Raw genomic sequence first — 22,789 nt, forward strand, 5'->3', positions numbered from 1 at the left:
TCCCTTGGCAAGTTGTAATCATAGTTGCAACAACTTTAGTTTTGACTGCCCACTGTCAAATATGTGTCCTCAGACAAGAGATTTGGTTTATTGTCAGATTATTGAACGCAAGTTTTTTTGCATACTGTATATTATCCTGTATTTAATAATTTTGTTCTTTATATGTTCCATTTGTCATTGTAGTATAAAATGTTTCTGTGTTTATTTTTTAATTATTTGTATTAAGTTATTCCATAGCACTTGGAGTAGGCCCTTTCTTGAATGGCATTTGGCTCAATGGTTGATTGATTATTTGGTGGCTTAAGGATTTGGCCAGCATTTCGATACTGACACACCCAATGCATGCACAATAGAAATGAGAGGATATCTGTGCAACGCATGCCAGAATAGAAGGAGAGGAAAATATCAGGGAGGGCTCATGGAATAGACCTGGGTAAAGGCAGAGGTGCAAATTTAGACCAGGTCATGCAGATGTTGCTATCAGCCTGGGGGTCCAAAAACTTTTTTCATCCTTAAAAAATAACATGCTATCAGGGTAGTAAAAAGAGAAAAACTGACTGCAGAATGTTTTCCACTCAGTATGATAACCAGGCTAAGCTTTACCTAGTCATTACTCACAGACACTCTGAAGCAGCCTGCTGAAGCTGGGGTTGGGTCATCATGGTCTGCTGAACCTGGAGTTGGGTCATCATGGTCTGCTGAACCTGGAGTTGGGTCATAAAGGTCTGCTGAACCTGGGGTTGGGTCATCCAGGTCTGCTGAATCTAGGCATTGGGATGGTCCCTCTGTGCCAATTTTCTGAATCAATTGAAAGAAGTTATTTGTGCCAAACTGAATATTAGAAATTGCTGGGGAAGTTCATCGGCATGTAGTTTCCACACAGCCCATTTGAGGGCTGCTTTGTGCTGTGACTTGGAGCCAAACCCAGCAGACATGGCATGCAGGCTGGGGCCATGACCCAGCTGGAATCCCAACCCATGGGCTTCTGAGCATGCAATGCAGAGATGCCAGTTGACCTCAACAGTATGACGGCACTGGCCTGTGGGAAGGCTGGAACACCTTGGGGAAAACCATACGGAGACTACTGACTGCGCACACACAGACAGGACTAACTGAAGACCCCGCAGCTGTGAGGCCTTGAGCTCCACTGCACCCCGGTGGTCCTCCCCGCCCCCCGTTTTGCTTTTCCAACCGAACCATGCCTGGTGTCTCACATCCTTGGGAAAAAGTTACACCTGTTTGTAGTTGTACAGCAGAATGCAAAACAAATGTTCTGCAGCTAAATTTCTGACCAAGGGGGCTTCTGAAATGTATTCTATTCCTTGAGGGGTTGAATGGCAGTGTTGAGGAATGCCCCCCCTCCTTCAAAAAAAGACATAGACGTCAATGTGTATTGTTGCAAACTTCATTCTACGTATCCTAATACAATATCCTAATAATTAATGTTTTTCTGCACTATAGCTAGCATGTACGCCTCTGGTGTCATCAGGTCCTGTTCCCTGTGAACTACAGATTTGAGAGCTACTGAGGTCAACGAAACCCCAGCCCCTGAGATAGGAGAAACAGGCACGGACATCGCCAACTGCTTGGGCCGTCCTTGCCTAACCTGACAAACGGGCAGAGAGAGATAAATTGGACGGGAAAAAAAACAGAAGTGAGAAAACGTACAGTTCCAGCATACTGTGAGATTTGCGTCAGATCATTTCTGCTCGGCTGGTAATGAGCGTAGCTCGGCTGTCAGAGCCTGATTCGCTGGATCGGACAGCTCTATGAATCCTGGCTCTCCACTGCGGAGATCGCCCTCCGTTTACTTCGCCAGACACCGCTGCAGATTAATCATTTTCATGGGAGGCTTCATCATCGCGTTGTCTGGATTGCAGTTCCACCAGTTTACACTGCATTTTTCACCCCTGCAAATTATCAGCTTTGAGACACATTGTACATGGGTATCTGCTGTCATTCAAATTGTCGCCACGCATGGCTGGATATATAAAGTGCTGTCATCGCATCTGTGACAAACAGAAATCTGGAACATACAGAGGCGTTTGTCTGGGTACATTTTTCTTTTTCTTTTTTTTTTCTTTTTTTCTTCAAATTGTGTTTGTGAAGAAACGAAAACACTGACACTTTCATTTAATAGTGTATCAAAACAGGGGCCAAAGGTCGATTGAACTCGGGCCATAATGAGTGTCAGAGCATTAGATCACCCCTGGCAACCGACTGCCGATAAGACCGTTGTTCTGCGGCAGTTTTGTGGAGAGATGTCATGCAGCGGTGGAGACAGCCCTGCGGCTATTTTGAGCACGTCAGCCTTTGACGTAAGACCAGCCGCAGGGCTGCGACGAGGAGTAAAACGACCAACTCACTCACGGACCCCCGGGGGGTCTGAGTCACCACGGCCGGTCACTAAAGGCGTGCTCTGTTCAATGTTCAGTGGCCTCCGTCCTATGAGTGTTCTCCTGCCAAATGACAGGCATCATCGATTCAACTGACTGGAGAGGGGCAGATACCGGGTGGGTGGGTTGGGGGTGGGGTTGTTTCGTATGTGCAGCTTCCAACCAGAGAGGGGAAGTCTTATAACGGAACGAAAGAGGTGTAATTGATATTGATTCACGAACGGGGAGGAGCGGACGGGCTCAGGTTCAATTCCTGGGGGACGAAGGGCGAGAACAGGGACACCCCCATCCGTCTTAATTAGTTCCCGGTGAGGAGAGGAGCCCCCCCCGCCGCCCCCTCCCCTGATCAAAAGCATCGCCGCGGCGACAGAGGCGCGGTCTGCAGACACGCTCGGACGTGACGGCCTTTCATGTCTTCTCCCTGCCGAGCCGCTCGGCAACGCATTACAGGTGCGCGGCTCTGGAACACAAATCTGTCTCGCCGCAATTACACTGGAGCGAGCGAGGGAGGGAGGGAAAGAGGGAAAGAGGGAGGGAGGGAGGGAGAGAGGGAGGGAGGGAGGGAGGGAGGGAGGGAGGGAATAGGTTTTTTCCCCCTCTCTTGTTTTGAGATATTTCTTTTAATGCGATCTATATTTCTGTCTGCCGAGTGACGGCCGATGCTAGCGACCCATATATTTGAAAGTTAGTTCCTTCTGTCGCTGAAACACATTTTATTTATGATCTATAAAAATACTGTTTTACTAGACAGCGTGTGATTTCTGATGGGGGGGCCATCCCCTCCCCTGCTTGGACACAAAAGCCTGGCTTTGTTATGGGAACTGAAATGGCGGGGGTGAGGGGGTGGGAGCGTTCATTTTTATTGTCATTCAGTGGCCCTGTCCCCTGCCGTTACTGATTACCGACTAACTGATAAATCCACTTTATTAAGCAATTCCATTAGCTTTCTTTTGCCACAGAGGTAAAACCTCAAAAGATTAGTTTTTTTTCTTAACCTTTTTCTCCCCATCCTGGCTTATTCCACGCTTATCAAATCTGACTGACAGCCCTGGAATTGCAAGTTTTGCGCAAGGCAGTTTAGTGCCACCTTAAATCTCCGCTGTGTTTTACGGGACCTGCCAAGGAGCACCACTGCCTCTTAGAAACTGTCCTGAATGCTCAAAGTTGGCCTCTTGGAGCCGGCTCTGTACGCTGAGATACTTATGACAGACCTCTCTATCCTAAATGTTTAAAACATTTCCCCTCGCACAAAGTGCCTCCTCAGCGATCAATGGTAATGTCTGCTGAGTGGCCAAAACAATAAAAGTGCACAAAAAATAAACCCATAAGGCTCACTCTGATTGGACAAAATGGCATATGTTACTGCTTCTTTGCCCAATACTATTAGTCACTGTGACATCAAGGAAATAATAAGTTAGAGAAAGGGAAAGGTTCAGTTTAGTGGTCACAATGGAGATGGTAGCTAAGGGTGTATATAGTTTTTCTTTTTTAACAATTATGTTTAGGTTGGGTCAAATTGACCCATTTCCCATTTTAAACTTTTAGGAATGAAACTTTTGAGAGATGTATTCTATAACCAGTGACTATACCAGTGTAAATTTGGTTTGAGTTTCTATTTGTGGTTCCTGATTATATTTGCTTTATACTGCCCATGCCTTCACAAATGAATGGCACTTCTACTGAGGTAAATGGGAACCAGTAACCACATATGCTTATATTTTTTGGGAATGAGTTAAGGATATAAATTTTATTTTTGTATTTTAAAATCCCAATAATATCCTGGATATATTTGACCTAGGCTAACAGTTTCACAGCTGTAAGTAAACTGAACACAAGGGATAAGATTCTGGAGTTATGCTCCTTAATTATATTAATTACTTTAACTTAATTCATGTTTATATACATCCTTGCTTTTTACCTTGAGTATAGATGTCATGGGAGAGTAATAATTCAGGTTAGAAACACGCCACTGCCTTGTTGAACCTTTTACATGCCACCCTACTGCCAAGCAGTAAAAGAATGGTAGTGGAAGGGGGTTATCATTGTAATATGTGGAATTTATTGCTTTCAACTATCAGAACTACTTGGCATTAAAGTAACCCTGTATCTCAGTTCTGTAATTGCTAGTATAAATACTTGAAAGCTCCGTGCAAGGACTACTTTCCAGCATCCTTTCATAACTCTCAATGTCATAAGTGTATTAAGGTTTATATACAGTATACCTAAGTGTATTATAGGTTTATATGAGTGGTACTCGTATATTCCTAAGTACTGGATAAGATCACCACATGTGTGACCAAACATACTGCATTACTAAACACTCTATAGTATGTGAAAATGACACTGTTCTATTTTATATGAAATATCACTTTCATAATATATGCTAATGATAATGTTGATAATAACATAACCATACTTGCAAGACTAGGGCTTTAATGCACAACTGACTTTATAATGGCAATTATGCCGAGAAGGATGCCAAATCCCCAATCACAGCTATAGTTATCAAATTACAGACACAAAGTGTTGCAGCCTCAGTAATGGAGGCTTTCTTATGGTGACTTTTTTTCAAGGTCTGTAATCAGATGTAATGCATGTGGGGGGAGAACATTGAAAAAATACAACTGGATGATAAAGTGTACAAGAGAAAATGAGAAAGTTCCTTTAAGAGCAGAAAAAGCTGTTGTCTTCACCAACATCAGTTGTTTAATTTCACATTTTAATTTACATCATGCAGCTTTATCAAAGTGGAGTAAAAGTGTCTGTGCAAAACTAAGTTGTGTTTGAAAGTGAGCTCTGGGGAAAAGGTTTCATTTGTATGCATCGAACACACACACACATCAAGCACAGTATTACAAATGCTCGCTAGACTTACGGCCAACCTATCTCTTACTCTGGGAACTACTTTGCCTAAACGACCTAGTTGTCTTATAAGATGGTGATGAACAGTAACAGGGTAGGACAAAGCACAAAATGTGCAATAGAGAGAAGCGTCCGGTCCTGCAGTTTTAATATCCGATTACTGCTGTGTGCACTCGTAGTGAAAAGAGAAATGAAGGGATCACACTGTCTGTGTAAATCAAACTCCATGCTGCGTGTCTGGTCTGAGAAACAAGCCAGGAGTCTGCAGCAGCCGTGAACAGGGATCTGCCATCCTGTTTGTGCAGAGCCACCAGGTCAGCTGGGCTTCCTCGTTACAATTAATTAATCAATTAAGACATTTGGCTGCACTGTTACCTCCTCCACCTTGTTTCTATGGTGTTCCTTTATGGCTCTCCAGGACCAGGGTTTGGGATCCCTCATCTGGAAGTCTGTCATTTTGCTGCCCGGAAACAGGAAAGAAGTGGGGGGGCATAACCTGCTTGCTGTCATTCACAGGCCTAATTGTAGTTTTGCGCATGGTGTGTAGACCTCCATTTATCTACAGGTGAGTCGTGTCACCATACATAAGCCTTAATATACTGAGAATGGCCTGTCGTGCCCTGGAGGGAATTAGCCACCGGCTCTCCAGAGCTTAGCGAAGCTGGACGGATGGCAGTGCGAGCCTGCGCAGCCGCGTTTGTGCCACGCTTTTGCCTGCGTCTGCACAGACTGTGATATTCAGCCACTCCGCCAAGGCTGCTTTTCATTACCATTGAAATAATATTTCATTGAAATAACCACTTTAAATCTGAGACAAACTCAGTTGCCATGTTTTTCAACGGGTATGATTCCCTTTGGTTGTCAGGGTGGGTGTTTAATGTTCAATTTCCTAACCCAGTAGTATGTATTCTACTGTAGGTCAACATCTCTAACTGTTTGATTAGAGAAGCACAGCACACGGGGATCATAAAGACAGTGTCATCATTAATAGTCCCTGGAGGCAGAATGTGAGACGCTATCATACTTCTCCAACTCATATCTAATGAAGCATACTGTAAAACACTGGGGCAAATGAGAATGACAGGGACAGAGGCAGCATTAACAGCTGAGGTCAGTAAGGATGCCCTTCAAACTGACATTATTTTGAAATAATGGCAACAGTGTGATGTAGTGCTGGGGAAACTGGGCTTGCAATTCGGCAGTTGCCGATTCAAAACTCATGCGAGGCGCTGCTTTTGAGCCCTTGAGAATGATGCTTAACCTGAATAGTAAATATGTTTCCATCTCGATAAACAATATGTCCATATATAAAATAAGCGAATATTTTCTCAGCTTGTGGGTGCCTGGCAAAGAAGGCATGTGTAATGCCAGAGGGGGACTATAGCGGCAGGGTAATGAACGAAGCGTGATCAGAGGGTTCTCTGTGTGTCAGAGCGCACAGCCCAGGCACATCTGTGTTGTTCCTTTCTTTATAGCCCACAAGGCTCGCCTTGATGATGTCCCCGGATCGATAAACGCTGAATGTTCGCCGAACCTGAGCGGAGCAGAGCCAATCGAAAGGCTCCATCTCTATCTGTAGCCTCCTCTCGAGCACTCGGCCACTTACGCCACCCAGACTGGGAATCGAACAGATTATAGGCTCTTCTGCTCCTTTGTGCTCATAGCTCCAAAATGGGAGGATTGCAGTTTGCTTAAGTACCCAGTAAGCAACAGAGTGCTGTGTTCTCATTGCTGGAGTATCATCATCAGATAATTACTTCAAATCATTTCTGATCATCTGAGGAGCATTGATCTGACCTTGCAGACCTCATACAGATGTGTGCAGTCCAGCCTTTTGGGTTGACTGCCTAACGGGTGCAGGAGGCCAGGCATTATGGTTGGCTGTCGCAGCAGGGGAGCTGATTGAGCTGCAGGGACATAAAGACAGAGATCAAGGTGAATAAGGAACTCGAGTAGAGTCGCTGACTCTGAATTGAGAAATTTAAGGGCTAAAAAGGACCACAGATGGATAAGAAGAAGAGGAGAAAGGTATGTGGAGACTATGGTAGTGATTGATGACAGTGCTAGTGGAAAACATAGGCAAAGTGAGCATGTGACCGATTTGTGTATGGAGATGTCACCACTGAGATAATTTGGCACAGAAAACAGAATGCCTTTGCACCCCAAGTCCAATAGAAATAAACAGCATGAAAATGCAAAAAAAAAAAAATCTGATCCAGAGTTTATGTTTATTTCTATTAGACTTCAGTTCCTCTGCCAGACTCTAGCACTCCTATAGAGTACCACGGGACTTTGGCACCTGTGTAGTATTTCCTTCCCTCCACAATGCTTAGTTAGTTCTTCCAAAGCAACAGAGATGGCTGTTGTATGGTTTTGTTTGAAATGTGTTGTACAGTTTTTTGTTTAGGTTTTTCCTTGATTCATCTTTGTCTTGACTGTCGATGAGCAAGACTGTACAAGAATATAGAGCATGTTTCCCAGGCAGAATGGTTCTGTATTTCAAACCCAAACATTTTGCTTCATATAATCTTTAATGCTAGGTCTCACTGTTGTTGCCGTTGGGAAAGCAATTATTGTAATCCCTCTAAATTGTCATGCATCCATTCCTCTTGACAGTGTTTGCTTAAAAGGTAAAAGTAAAATGGTGTATATTGATCTTTCAAAAGTACATTGGATTGCGCTCGTTATGGTAAATCTATTCAGCTAAAATATGAAATGTGTGATAAAGAGGCGCCGTATCCATGATAAGAACCATTATCAAGCCCGTCAGTGTTGAGCAAGAACACAGTTCTATGACACAGTTCTATCTGCAGTAGATAACGCATTAAGTGGAACAGTGACACATTTTATAGGCACTTCAGAATACAAAGCGCAGAAGGTATACTGTAGCAACTGATAGCATTTTACACAAGAATGATTTTAGAGGATTTGGTTTTTACACTCTGATTAAATTGTTTTTCAGAATCGGAAAAGGTACCATTCTAAATTCAAGGTAAGATGAATCATGAAAATTAGGACTGAAAAATATATGGGAAAAAATAGCAATTTTTCTGGTCACTGCAGCAAGAAAGAACCTATGTTTTTTATTATATTAACTGTGCCCTTATTTTAACAGATAGATCAATTAAAATCTGAATCTATTTACAATGATGGCCTGGCCTATGTCCTCTGTCAGTTACTATCCTGGTAGTGATTCTATAAGCAGAGGTGGAAAATCCAGGTTCAGTATGTAAAAGTCCTCCCAAGTATTTTGTTCCAATCACCTGAATTAGCTAATTAGCACAATTCTCCAAATAGGAGATAATGAGTGGATGAGCTGGCTGAGTTCATGGGTGGAAGAAACACATGGCAGGACTTTCCATTTTACACCTTTGTCTATGAATGTCTGACAGTGCAAATGGTATGTCTCTGACTGCAAACACTGAGCTGAACATCACATTTTCTCTCATCTTGCACCTTAAAATGCATACCGCTGAAGAATGTTTCCTGTATACTTTATAAATAAAACTATGCTAACATCCCTTCATAACAAATTTGTATTGCAAGCTGTTATTTTCTTCTGTAATATAGCTACAGCTAGCTAGCTTTCAGTTGCCATTTGCTACTGCCCCAGATGTGTTTCTTGCTACGGTCAGAAGAGTCAAATTAACGGATTTGCATTCTTGCATTATAAGTAGCACAGACTTGTTCATTTGTGCGCAAGTATGCAACTGAGATGCAGCCCACGTCTTTATGGACCTCAGCCATGCGAGTGCAGAGCTTGGGCTGCTGTTGAATTCAGAAGGAAAGAAGTACCAGCATTAAATTAAAATTGATTTTTATGTTTCTAATTGTTAACAAGCACTATAAAATTAGCCTAATGTATTCATATGTACTGTATAGCCTCTGGAAATAACATAACTGTAAATCTCCTTGGAGTTAAGTGCATTTTCTCACTGAACCACAATCCTATGGATATGCCTATACCCTCTTTTGTAAAGCTGGCAGGTCATCGCAAACTTCTAAAATATCATCATAGCATGCAAAGACTACCTTGGCCAATTAAAAACATACACTTAAACTGAATATATATTTTTAAAGACTCCAAAAAGTAAGCTATCCCATCAATGATTTTCCTGTCCCTTCGTCTTCATATAAGTTTATCAACCATTGTCACCATCCTGATTGGTCCATTGTGAGCTTCCATTAGTATAACATTCACAACCTGCAAGGCCAAAAAATAACACCATTAATCTGGTTAGCAAGATAGTTGGTACACTGTAACATTGCTGAAGTTGCTGAACACGAAATAAAAAAATAAAGTTTTCCAGTTGAGTGAGTGTACAGTTTTAGTGAGTTTGCCGTGTGAGCGAAGCCAGCAACCACGTTAGTAGTTTGCGTGTCTCCTGCAATCACAGTGACGTTGGCACTTTCATGGCAGTTATTAGGGTTTCGTGGCAGGAGAGGGTCTGTCCCACGCCTAACCGCCGACAGACAGCACGGAGAGCTGGCCCGCCGCGGTCGCGCCGCAGTGCCAGTGGAGTGTCACCGTGGAGACACTAATGGCCTGTGAAGGGGGACGCGGAAGCTGCCACACACCTGGCTCTGATGCGGGGCTGATGGATCCTGCAATGCTGGTCTCTGCTCCTACCGCTCACCTGAACGAGGTTCCTTTTCTCTAAAGCGAGAAAAAAACACCCAGGACTGCTGCATATACAGCAGCAGGGAGCCGTTTTCGGTTAAAGATTCACAATCCACAGGCGAACAAGGAACTTAAATGCAATTTATTACTTTAGGCCAGTTTCCAGACAATCATCCTGTTCCATTATTTATTTGCTAATCGTAAATTCTGATTCACAGTTGGACTGCCACATGCCCAGTGTTCTAGTTTTCAGCCTCTTTGTCCAGGTGGCAAGTTAGAATTGGTTTGCTTTGTCAATAGATGTATAATGAAAAAATGTTATGCATTTCCTGTGCTTGTGTGTGTCAGTGCCAAACAAGTATTTTATCGCACCCACCGCTTCTCTCATTTCCAACTGTAATTGGTACTCCAATGTAAAATAGAGCCAATTATCCATTTCTATTGACTCTCATAACAACAATCTGTATTTACATTTTTCAGCCGCTTCACAGTGGTGAAGTGGTCCATGCACAGTCCTTGACATTACGCCTTCTGTTGAAGTCTTTAAAAATAAATAAGCAATAACAATTTTGTATCATAATTGAGGATTGGTTCATAAATACACTTCATCCCACTTTGTAAAATTTGGACAATACTAATCCTGAGCGACATATACACTTCTATTTTTCACATTTTCATTTGTTTGTAGGCAATTGGATATACACTGAAGCAGTACATTCAAAAATGTAAACTATAACCACTGAATTGTTTATTAGGTTGAGTTATTCAAACTCTTTGGATAGTAAATTAAAAAGGCTTCTAGTCTTCTAACCTGAAGAACATGTTTCTAGGTACCCAGAAAAGTCAAAGCAGAGTGAAAGACACCTGCCAGGTAAAATAATGTAGGTCTACATTAGAGATGGACTACCATTACGTTGAGATGCTGTGTGAGCTGTGTGGTAAAAAATTGTTTGATGTAGCTTAGTTAATTGTTTTTTTTATTTAATCTTCAATCCCACCCAAATTTGGAATGTCCAATTATGAAACTATGTACAAGTATGCTCATACTTGTATATAGCCCCTGCTGCTAGCTTAGGTGAGTGAAGACAACTCTGTGTTCACCTCTAAAACATGTGGCATCAACCAGATGCTTCTTTTCACACTGCAGCCACAAGCTGCACAGGTTGAGAGTGGAGCGGAGGAGACCCAAGCATACGCTTGTGCAGAGAGCAAGCCCGATGCACAAGAGCAATGATCACTTATTCCCACCGACTGAATACCTCCTAAATATCGCTTGGGCAATGAGAAGCCAATTGCTCCTACGGGGCTGCCCCCCACAGTCAGCACTGGCAGGGGTTGGATTTGATCTGACACCAGGGTGACTTGACTAGTTTTTGATGCCAATAATAGCCACACTAGGGTAGGAGACTGGGAGTCCCAGGATTTCCTGAAGCGCTTTCTGGAGATTAATAGAACAGGAAACCATTCTTTTATTTTTTAAAATGTATTTGCTTTCTTATTTGTTTGTTTAAAATGTCAGTCAAAATAGTGTGAATTCTGTCCAAGTCATAATAATTAAACACAATCATTGACATATAAATCAGGTTCAAATACTGATTTACTGTCTCTCTTTGTTTTTTGGCTATGTTTTACAGTTTGTAGCTTTTTGCGCCAACCAAATTACCCTGTGTGTCGATTTAGGAAGATGGTTTTGTCAAAATCATGCCAGCTTCAGGTTTATGGGTTCATTGGCAGTTTGGCAACATTTTAAAAAGCTTAGCAAGATAAAAGCGGAATTGAAACATTGTGGACGTAAACATATGTGTTTTGGAGGCTCTACAGGCAGAATGCTCAGACATTTACAAGCTCACCATACCAAGGAGGCAGAGGAGAATAATGCATTCCTTCTTTGCTCCCAAAAAGCCAAAGAAATAGGCTACTTTCAGAGCTGGCTGCAAATGATGGCTTTTCATTCAGTTCAAATGATGGCTTTTTATTCAGCTCTATTGTGTTTATTGAGCTGTTTAAAAGAAATGTCTCCTCATGCAGAGTGACAAGAAAAAGGAAAAATCATCGTTGAGTTTTATATTGACAACAACTGAACTGTTTTATAAGCACATTATTTTACTATTTAGAACACATTTCTATAAAGGTATTGGTATAATGTAATTCCTTAAAGATTCCATTTAAAATGGCCTACTACTACCATTAATTCTTTGTGAATTTCAGCACTAATGCATTTATTCAGGAATCCTGGGATTTCCTGCCACAGTTGTCATTCCCAAATGCTGTGTGATTGGGAAGATCTCAAACTCAAAGGCACACTAATAATAATGTGGGATGCATTTTTGTTGGTTGAAAACAGCTCCACTTTGCACTGTGACTCCCTGTTGTAAATTCTTCAGGCTACAGTGGGTTAAAGCCAAGTGTCTCTCACTCACTCTATTCAAATGGCCTCTGTTGTACATTCGGAAGCCATTTTCCGATCGTAACTTCATAATGGAGTTTCTTTCTGCTTGGAGAACACAGCAGACAGTTCTGCATGTAAGCTACTTCTCGCCAGACATTTCCATAAGCTTCATTTATTCATCTCCACGGAGGTCTAACGCTCCCTGTGTAATTTGAAAAGCCCTCAGACGGAGGCTTGCTTTGCCCACATTTTTCGAGGAGCACACAACTACGCAGCATTATATTGAGAGGTCTTTTCCCCCTCCCCTTTCCTGTTTTCCCCTATTTAAAGTAAAGAAACTTCAGTGGAGGGGAAGGCAAGCTATTTTGTTTCAGGCAGCCAATGAGGGGTGAAAGAATCTGAGGCAGTGTGCTCCGTCGCACCTAGACAATCCCTGCATCTGGCTGACACGTTCAGTCTGAGATGACTTTCTCTGTCTGAGAACAGAGTGCATGGGCAGGCTGTGCGTGTGCCTGTGTGTGTGTGTTTGTGTGTGTGTATGTGCGTGGTTTCTGAGGAGCAGTACATAGGCTACCTGTCCTATGCTGAATGAGGAGGTATTGCTTGTGCCTCAGGCCCAGCTGCCGTGCAGTCCTGGCTGCAGTCTGGCTGGAGCAGCTTTTGCGTGGCCCTATGAGCGTGTGCTTAGCGCATGAATACGGAAGCGTGAGCCCCGACTCGTCTCTCAGCGTCATCAGTGCGCAGGGGCTTGCCGGGGATGTGAAATTTCCACTCCTCACCCAGGACACGCGTCGATTCAGACTGTAGATTAAAAGCGGGATGACAGAGAAAAACAAATGCGACGCCTTATTCCCAGCCCCGACATTTGTTAACTTTAAGTGGCTCCGTTTTCGATAAGGAGCGCACCCTCAGACCTCTCAGGAAGGAGCCTCGCGAAGCAAAACAAAGCGTGGCGCTGCCTTATAAATTCAGCCTCCTTCTGGTTTTATCTTATCTCTTGAATTCTCTATCTTGTTTACATTAGGAAAAACTGTGTATCTGGGAAAAATGTCACTGCTGGAGGAACGTTAGAGCTGTGAGGTAACGCCACAGACCTTGCTGGAGTGTGGGGTGTTGGGATTCTTAATGAAAAGAGACTTGCTGGAGAGGTTTGTGAGCGTGGGGCCAGGGCTGTGCTTGCAGAGAATCTTCTAGGTGGCACTGCCAGTTGACCAAATTGCCTCTGTCACTGTAGGTCGAACACTGGACTCTGACTACCGTGATTACCACTAGTTGGCGCTGCAGTCGGCGTGCTGTGATCAAGGACACTCCCTGTAAAAATCCCAGTTGCCTAGGTAAATGGACTTCTGGGTCCTAAAGTAACAGCACAAATAGAAGAGCAGTCATTGGAGCATGCAAACATACACGTGCTGTCATCTGCCCACACGCATGCACACACACACAGTCATGTGCGCACATATGCACAAAATTACCAGTGGACTTGCAAGAATAAATGTAATGTTTATGACATTGAAAATGTCACAAGGTGGAGCCTCTTTCAAACCCAAGGCTAAGTCAATTTATTTGTGCAAGGTTGTAATATCTAGAGCTTGTTTGTGCAACCGGCCCATATCTCCTCTAGGTAAGTGACTCATTTATGTGGACCTAATGACATCAAATGTAGCCAATCAATACATAAAGCTTCTCTTCTGAAGGTCAAATAGCTTGCAAAATCTCCATTATTTTTTCTTCCTTTGTTTATAAGTCAGTGTGTGTTAGGTAATAGTTTTGTTGCGGACGCAGAAATGCATTTGCGAATAAATAATTTGAGAGATTGTGGAGCAGTGATGTACATTGATGATTAAGTTGCTCTTGAAATCTGTTCAAACCCAGTGCCGGCCCGTGAAAAGCCTAGTGATTTCTGCCCTGTGGTTCGAAATTGGTTTGCCTCAATAGCCATGCAGATATAATCCTGAAATTTTAATAAGCATCAGTGTTTATGGTTTAGTCTTTCTTTTTTTGTTGTAAGCTATGGCTATCTTTTTCTATGTAGGCTTTTTGAGGAAAAAAGAGAAAAGCCCTCATATCTCATTCATACTGCATATTGAAATATTAAAATAACCATAAAAGCTATTTATCCCTCTCAGACGTAGCAGTTCCATTACAGCTTTTACCAGTTCCCTCCATTTAAAAGCACCTCGGATAATGTAAACCCGGGAAGAGTGTTCTGTTGGAAATAATGTATTTACATATAATCTTTACGACGGTCGTATTCCTGGAGTGCCAGGTCTGTTCAGCCCAAAATCCTCCTGGGCACCATTTTGAAATCCCATGTTACTGCTCTTCATAAAAATGTGAAAATAAATAAGCGGCCCAAGTGAGAGATGCTTAAAGAAAATGTCTGTAATTAAAGGCTGGGCCTGGCGCAGTGAGCTTTCCGTGGCGTTTCATCACACCGCCCTCTGTGCGCTTTTGATTCGGCGCACACCAGCCATTGGTCAGGTTGAGGTCCGGTAGCGGGGAGGGGCTTTTCATCGAGTGCGAGCGCGTCAGCGGCCTCCCGCAGCACATCTATCACGGTGGTTTGGGCGTTCAAAGTGAGCAGAGGAGGTGTCGCGGGCAATGAGAGCGCGGCGGCCGACGCCGTTTCTGCAGAGACTGACGCTGTTGCTGCGGAGACTGACGCCGTTTCTGCGGAGACTGACGCCGTTTCTGCGGAGACTGACGCCGTTTCTGCAGAGACTGACGCCGTTTCTGCGTAGACTATTGCCGATCAGCCCGCCAGCACCTCCCGGCGCTGTTCCTCTGCTGACCGCCCACCACCCGTCCTCACGCTTCGTGTAAAACAAGGTGTCTGCCGTTCGTCCCTGCTGCTTCTGTAAAGCATGCCATCACTCAGCCAGGTCCCAAAGATTCCAGCGAAACAATGTTGCTAATTTATGCAAACTTTTTTTTTTTGGAATATGAGTGGTATTAATTCTGCGTTTAAACATGATTTTTTTCTAAACCCCGCTGTTGAAGACCACTGAATCCTCCCTAGGCGTCTGCATTAAAAGATGTTTAAAATGTTCAGTGCTGGATTTAATAGAGTAGATGCAAGTCATACCTGAGTGTGTATTCTTCTCATCACTCCTGTGCTGCTGCAGGTCTGATTCACCCAGAATGCCAATCATAGGCTTGCTGGGCTTAGATGCCAATGTTTAATTCAGTTCGTAATTCAAGTTGCAAAGTGGCTTTAATCTTTCTCATCAAGACCCAGCGGCCACAACCTCCTGCTCAGGGACTGACCTGCTAGTGGTCACACCCTGTGCCACGCAGAGTTTCAGCCTGCACCCAGCCGGCATGCAGTTTGAATGCTAAGGCTGCTCCGGGCCAATCAGTAAACAGGGCCGGGAGAAGGGGGAGAAAGAGGGACCTGGCCCTCAGACCGTCCCTCCGTCACGTTCCCCCGGGTGCTGGGCTCACAAGATGACATCTAATCGCCAGAGCAGGGTGTTAATTGAAACCTCGCTGGGTAATTAGCGTGTTTTAAAAGCATTTGAAAAACCTCTGCTGTGATTAATATACACCTGTCATAACGAATTACATTAATACAGAGGGAATGATTAGTCTCGTCTTCCTCTGTCTCTGTCCCACCGCGGCTCTGTCGCTGTTGTCCCCAGCTTTAACGCTCCTCTTTATTCACATCACGCACATGTGACTGTGTGTGTGTGTGCGTGTGCGTGCGCGTGCACGTGCGCGTGGGCGCGTGCGCGTGCGGGCATGTGTGTGTGTGCGTAGGTGTGCGTACATGTACATGTGTGTTTGTGCATTTTTGCAAGTGCAACATAAGTGAACGGGTGCGTGAGAGAAATTAGTCTGTCTGTGCGAGTGAGATTTTTATTGAGTGTATGAGTGTTGTTATATATGTGTATGTATATGCATATGCAGAAACATACTGAAGAATCAAAGATGAGTTTAAGGAATATTTTAATCTGGTTTAAAAGCAGCATTGATCAAAAAATGCAGAGCGCAAGAGCACAAATTATGTGGGATTACAAGTATAGCATAGGAGGAGAGAAGACACCAGTTAATCCAGATGGCGCGTCCCGCATCTGTTTGGTAAAGTGGTGATTACTGTGTTGCATTTCCCTTTTTTGAGTCCATCATTATTGTTTTTGTTCAAAAGAGGCAGAAAGCCTCCTGCCTGCTGCAACTTCAGTTACTGTAGCATTTCCTTCATGTGACCTAAAAGAGAGACTTCTGCCCTTTAGACCTGGCAATTAAAGAAAGAGAAAACAGAAAGGGAAGGCGGGTCAATGTCTTTGTAGAACTAAATGGCCCCATTAGCGTCCAAGCGAAAACAAACCACAGGTATGATAACTCCACCATGTTATCAATTCAGCTGAACCTCCAGAGTTTGTGAGCGGTGGAGAATGAAGATGAGCATTAAAGAGAGGAACGTTAAGGACGCTCAGACTGCATGCCTCGCTACCTCCATTCTCCCCGCCCCCCCCGCCACCCCCCCTTTCTTCTGGAGTGGCACGTAACGACCCCGACAAGGGCCCTCGTCCCCAATCAGGGACACATTGGAGTCATGATGAGCACTTGAATGGCACTTTACGGTAATTATTTTAGAAAAATTCAATGCGAATTTCAAAAGACAGGTTCTCTGAATGGTATTTAATCAGATGTCCCTTAATTGGCGATTCTCACTGGCGCAAAAACCTGGAATAATTCATAAACACTGCCGCCGACAATGGAGGGACTGGAGGCCGGGGAAACGTTGTCATTTGCTTGATTTTGCGTGTCGCGCAATCACGAAATGGCATCTGCCTCTTTGGATGGGGACAACGCGTGCTTGGTTTTCACCTCTTCCCCAACACCCCCCACCCCCCCACCCCCCCACCCCAAGGCTGGAGAAGGAAATGTGCAGTGATTTGAGGTCGTGCTCACAAGCAAATTTAACCCAGTGGTGAACCGGTTTTACGCTGTTACTCGTTTGGTTCATGAGTTGGTTGGTAGCCTGGTGTGATCGGTAGGGAACTCTGCTTGTGCCCTAGAGGCTGCAGGTGCGATTCCCAGGTAGGACACTGCCGTTGTACCCTCGAGCAAGGCACTTAACCTGAATTGCTAGTGTAAATATCCAGCTGTGTGAATGGATGCTATTTAAAAATGCGGAAGTCGTTTAAGTCGCTCTAGGTATAATTAGTGTCTGCTAAATGCTATGTAATGTAATGTGATGCCACTGTCGCCCCCCTGTTTGCAGGCGAAAAGGCCGCCGGGGCGTGTTCACGCCCGCTGGGGCATTGTGCAGTGAGCCTGCTGACATGCGTTCTGCCAGGGTTTTCCTCTGAGCGATGTTACCGTAGCCGTGCGCAGCCGTGCGGGTGAGCGCGGTTTCCCGGGGAGCGTGTCGGCTGCGCCGCGGGACGAGCACCTCGCCATGCGCAGAGGCCAGCGGCCAGCGCAGGTATTGCGCCGTGCGGCGGTGCAGTTCCTGCGAGGCCCGTTTCCTCACCGCCCTGTCGGACGCGGCGGTAGCATCGGCGGAGCGGTGTGGAGGGAGCGGGGGCTCGCGCCTCAAACACGCCGGCCTCACGGCTGCTCTGTCCGTCTGCCCCGCAGATCACGAGCGGATCGGGAAGGACTCGTCCTACGAGCAGGAGGGGAAGGTGCAGTTCGTCATCGACGCGGTCTACGCCATGGCCCACGCGCTGCACAACATGCACAAGGAGCTGTGCCCGGGCACGGTGGGCCTCTGCTCCAAGATGGACCCCATCAACGGCACCATGCTGCTCAAGTTCATCCGCAACGTCAACTTCACAGGCCAGTCAGCCGCCGCCACCTCACACAGGTGCATTAGCATGCACACATACACACACAGTCATGGGCACATGAACAAATACCTGCACAGTCTGAGGTGCATGCACAAATACAATTGCAGTCCCGGGCATATGCACAAATACACGCACAGTCCTGGGCGCATGCACAAATACGCACAGTTATGGGCGCATGCACAAATACACACGCAGTCCATGGTGCATACACAAATACACAAAGTGTCATGCATACACGTACACCAAAAACTCTCTCACATATACACTCACAGTTGTGCGTTCTTGCACAGAGACACACATACACAAGAACCCCCACTCACTCTAACCATTTCAAGACACCCACACACAAGAAAGCCCACTTCTGATAAAGTTATAAAAGCGCGCACAAAAATACACTCCCACACACAGACACTCACACACAAAAGAGAACCTACACACAGACAGCGCCATCAGACCTGAAAACCGAAATGCATTGAAGCGCAATAAAATGTCTTTACACTCAGGATTAATGTGGTTTCAACAGACAAAAAAAAGGTAAAAAAAAAAAAAATTGAAGCTCTGTGTTATGAGCACTGCATGGGTCTCAAATCTTGTATTGTTAAATAAAGTCAATATTTAAAAGAACGGTAAAATTAGAGAAACTGTGGCTAAACCATTAAAAAAAGGTCCAAGGGAATTTGCAAAAGAACCACATGAAAGTGACTTCCCACACAAGGCGCAAAAAAGCATTCATGCTGAGACAGACAGCTCTACTTGCAAACAAACAAATGCCACAAGCTCACTGTTCTTTAGTCCCAAAAGCTCATCTGCATTTGAATGGTTGAATCCTGTTGCCAAGGTAGCAATTGAAGTTGCGGCGCACCAGACGCGCGCAGCCAAGACCTGTATTAATGCTTCCAAGTCGGTAGAAAAAGACATTTAAATGAATTCTTTCACAGGAACTGCACACAGGAGGAATTAGGGCCTGCTGTGTTTCCAATGCCTGCCTTTATTTCTGTGAGGCGGCGCTCTGAGTTGTGCTGGGGGGAGGGACGCGGGCCCCCCGCCTTTTCAGTCCTCCGTGAAAAATAAATGACCCTGTGTCCGCGAGAAGCCCTGTTTGTGCGCCGAGCAGGTGCTGGCAGCCGCGGGGCTGGACCTGCCAGGGGGGAATTCATTTATAAAGAGCAGCCGGAGTGCTCTCCGGAAGGTCTCCCGACAACACTGGGTCAGAGGGGCGAGGCCCGGTCTCCGCGAGGCCCTACTGTGCATTAACCGCTTCACAACGAGCGTAGGAAAGGAGCGAGCCTGTGTGGATGTACGCACGTGAGTGTTTGAGCATATGTTTGCGTTTGTGTGTTTCAGTAGTGTGCATGCGGTTGAGTGTGTGTGTGCTTGTGTGCATGCATTTATTTATGTATGTGTAGGTACCTGTGTACGTGTGCGTGTGTGAGAGAGCGCATGTGTATGTGCATGCATTTATTTATATTTGTGTAGGTACGTGTGTGTGTGTGAGAGAGAGAGAGAGAGAGAGAGAGAGCGAGCATGAGAGAGAGAGTGAAAGTGCGTGTTTGTGTGCATGCATTCATTTATGTATGTGTCTGTGCATGTGTGTGTGTGTGCGCATGTGTGTGAGTGTGTGCACGTGCATGTGTGTGAGTGCATGTTTGTGTACAAGCATTTGTTGATGCATGTGTAGGTACATGTGTGCGTGTGCATGTGTGCGAGTGTGTGCACGCGCGCACATGCGTGTGTGTCTTAGAAAGATCTCTAACCTCGCCGGCCCTGGTTTGGACATGCTAAGCAGCCGCCTTCCCCCTCACCTTCTCCAGGTCGCCACGGAGCTTGGCGCCAGCTGCCTCCGCTGCGCCAGGCGGCTCAGTCTCCCGCTCGCAGTCACACGCTCTCCACGCACGAGAGGCTTCCCTGGGACTCCACCAGCCGTTTCACGCGCCCATAAGTCTGACACGAGGGGTGAATGAAATAACATGCGGCATTAAACCTGCCCAATCCCTCTGAGGGACCAGTGCAATGCCACCTGTGGCCAGAGGAGGGCAGGCTTTCTGACAGTCTATTTTGCGCTTCTCAGATTTTTTTCCCCTCCTTTTTGTGTGCATCTTTATTTACCAGAAGTGGACCATAATTTTCACACCAGGTGTATGTGCATGATAAAAATTGCATATAGTTATTTACTATATTTGTTTTTATACAGTTTCTTTTTATTTGAACAATTACTTAACCAAGTACACTCAAGAAAGGTGATGCCATTTGCCTCAGATATGAACTATATGCTCAGAATCTTTGATATAAAAGACATTACTAACACAGATGTTTCATACACTATGAACGATGTAAAAACAGTAACAGCGATGCGCTCCTAGGATTGCTGTCATTTCACAGATGGGAGGTGTGATTTTTCTCCCTCCCTGGACTTAAAAGCACTAATGAAAAAATCCATTTCCCTTTACTTGCATCTCTCAAAATCACCATTTAAGACATGCAAAGGTGTGGAGAGAGGTAGTCTTGTAGCGGTTGATCTGCACCCCTAGGTAATTCTATCCCCATCCATCCCCTCCCCACCTCCCTGGTGCGCACCTTTGCTTGTGATCGCCCTGTCGGAGGAGTTAGTCACGAGACTTCAGTAGACTGAAATGGAATTCAGTGGCTCGTCAGTTTCCCCGTTTCCTTTGCCGTCAGCCTTGGGAAAAAGCTGTGCTCTGCTTCAGCAGTGCTTTGGCCTTTAAAATGTCAATCCAGCCTGGCACTTACTGCCTGAGCTCAAAGAAAGCAGCGCAGAGGATTTCTTCTCCAAGTGTGCTTTTACCCAGGGCCCATATACTGTGTGTGCATGATAATTACCCTACAGTGAAGAAAGCTGGGTAAATTTACTTTAGGTTTTAAATTGTGTACCATTTTTTCTGCATCCTTTTGGTATTCTCCATTACTGACATAATGGGAGCACCTATGCAGGCTAAATCTGGAATAATGAAGTCTGGCATGTGCGGTAATTTTCCGAGTGCTCTCTGAGCTTTTATCTTCAAAGCTCAAACCGAAATGGGATCGGAAGAAAAAAGGATGTGAGCAAATAGAGCACTAACCATGGGGCGACTAGTGCATCCATCCAGAAAACAATTAGTTCTTTAACTTTATCATGATTATCCTCAGACAGGCTACATATCCCATGAGCCCCCAATCTTGTGTGATGGAACATCTCCCTTACTTTGGGTTCTTCCTCAAAGCTTCAGATGAACAACGGTCACAGAGCACAGGCCAGCCAATTGGCTGATCTTGAAAGTGCAGTTTTTGTCGGTGCTGCCAGTTCCAGAGGTGCATCTCTGCTTTCTATTTTAAGATAGAAATGCAGTTTAATAAGGTGGCAGTGTTATGTAATGGTAGGGAGATGCACTCATAACTAAGAGGCTGCAGGTTCAGCTCCCAGACCAGCCCACTGCCACTGTTTTACCCTTGAGCAGAGTAGGAAACGTATTGCTTCAGTATAACACCCAGCTGTATAAATGGATTGTACGTGAATTTGTTTTTTTATTATTATTATTATTATTAGTAGTAGTAGTAGTATATCAACACTGCATATAAGAGTATCTACTATAGGTAAATGTATATTATTTGTTTGTTTATTCTTTCATTTCTGGATTGCCAGTGCAGTTACTGTAATACGTGTTTGGTCTGCTCAGTGCGCGCAGGTCTGCTGGGTTAATGGGTTTGCAGGCCGCAGTGAAACAGGAGGCCTGCGCTGGGGAAACAGGGCAGGGATGAGGACCAGCGTGCAGCGCGAGCTCTACTCTGCCCAAGCACTGCCTGCAGCAGCCATTTACGACCTGAATGCAGCCACGGTAGCACGGACTGAAAGAGCTGTGCTCTCTTTACAGTAGCAGTGTTTCTGAAGACTGTCTGATGGACTGGGGGTGGGCTAATGTGCACCTCAGTGTTCACTGTATCAATATGTTAGGCCTGATTACACAAGATGAAGATTATTATTGTTCCTAATCAGCTCCCTTTGTAAGAAGAGCCCTCTTACTTAGGAGCTTAATCATCTTATTTGCATATTTTAGATAGCAAACATCACAGGGTGATTATTCCTTGGTAATGGTGTCATTAACTTGATTGGTCACATTTCCAGTTCCCCCCAAACAGGGTCCCTATTTGGAAAAGCACACTGAAAGAATTTTATTCAGTTTTATTTACATTTTATTTTACCAGGTTTCCACAGAGATTGACATTTCTTTTTTGAGAGGGTTCTGATATAAGCACACAAGTGTAAAGAAATGTCATAACGGCAAGTCACATGCAGTGTTGTATTCAATCTCACTCGTTTCCAATGTGGAACAATTGAAGTTGAGTTTTTCACGTGGCAGTAAATCCTTAACTGAAAGGCGTTTTGTGACTCATTAGACCAGTCATCCGATGGTTCCATTGTTCTTACCACAGGGGCTTAGCACCTTTGCAGTAGTGAAAGGACTGACTAATTACACCCCGACTGAGGTCCAGGTGAGGCACAATGTGAGCCTCTTCAATGGAACCGCGAAAGAACAGTTTCCAACTCCCTCTTGGCCCCGCCCGCCTGGACTAATTAACGGCTAATGAGTGTCTGGAGCAGCGGGGTTCTGCTGAGGTGGCCAAAGCAGGGAGCCTATTCGCCAACCAATGGGGGGAGGGGGGGTTAGGGGTGGGCAGGACGCCTAACAACAGGACTCTCTTAACATGATCCTGCTGGGACGTCTGGGTC

General features: G+C 44.9%; 1 protein-coding gene across 5 annotated transcripts in view; it reads left to right on the plus strand.

Moving 5' to 3' along the window:
* The window catches only part of LOC118207777 (metabotropic glutamate receptor 4-like), a 266,491-nt gene that overhangs the window by 207,476 nt on the left and 36,226 nt on the right, over positions 1 to 22,789 (plus strand). For all 5 annotated transcript variants that reach the window (XM_035381804.1, XM_035381807.1, XM_035381803.1 and 2 more), the window contains one exon: positions 17,855 to 18,055. In XM_035381804.1, the coding sequence (XP_035237695.1) occupies positions 17,855 to 18,055 (201 nt within the window). The remainder of the gene's footprint in view (positions 1 to 17,854; positions 18,056 to 22,789) is intronic.

Source organism: Anguilla anguilla, chromosome 11 (assembly GCF_013347855.1).
Source record: "Anguilla anguilla isolate fAngAng1 chromosome 11, fAngAng1.pri, whole genome shotgun sequence".
Lineage (NCBI taxonomy): Eukaryota > Metazoa > Chordata > Actinopteri > Anguilliformes > Anguillidae > Anguilla > Anguilla anguilla.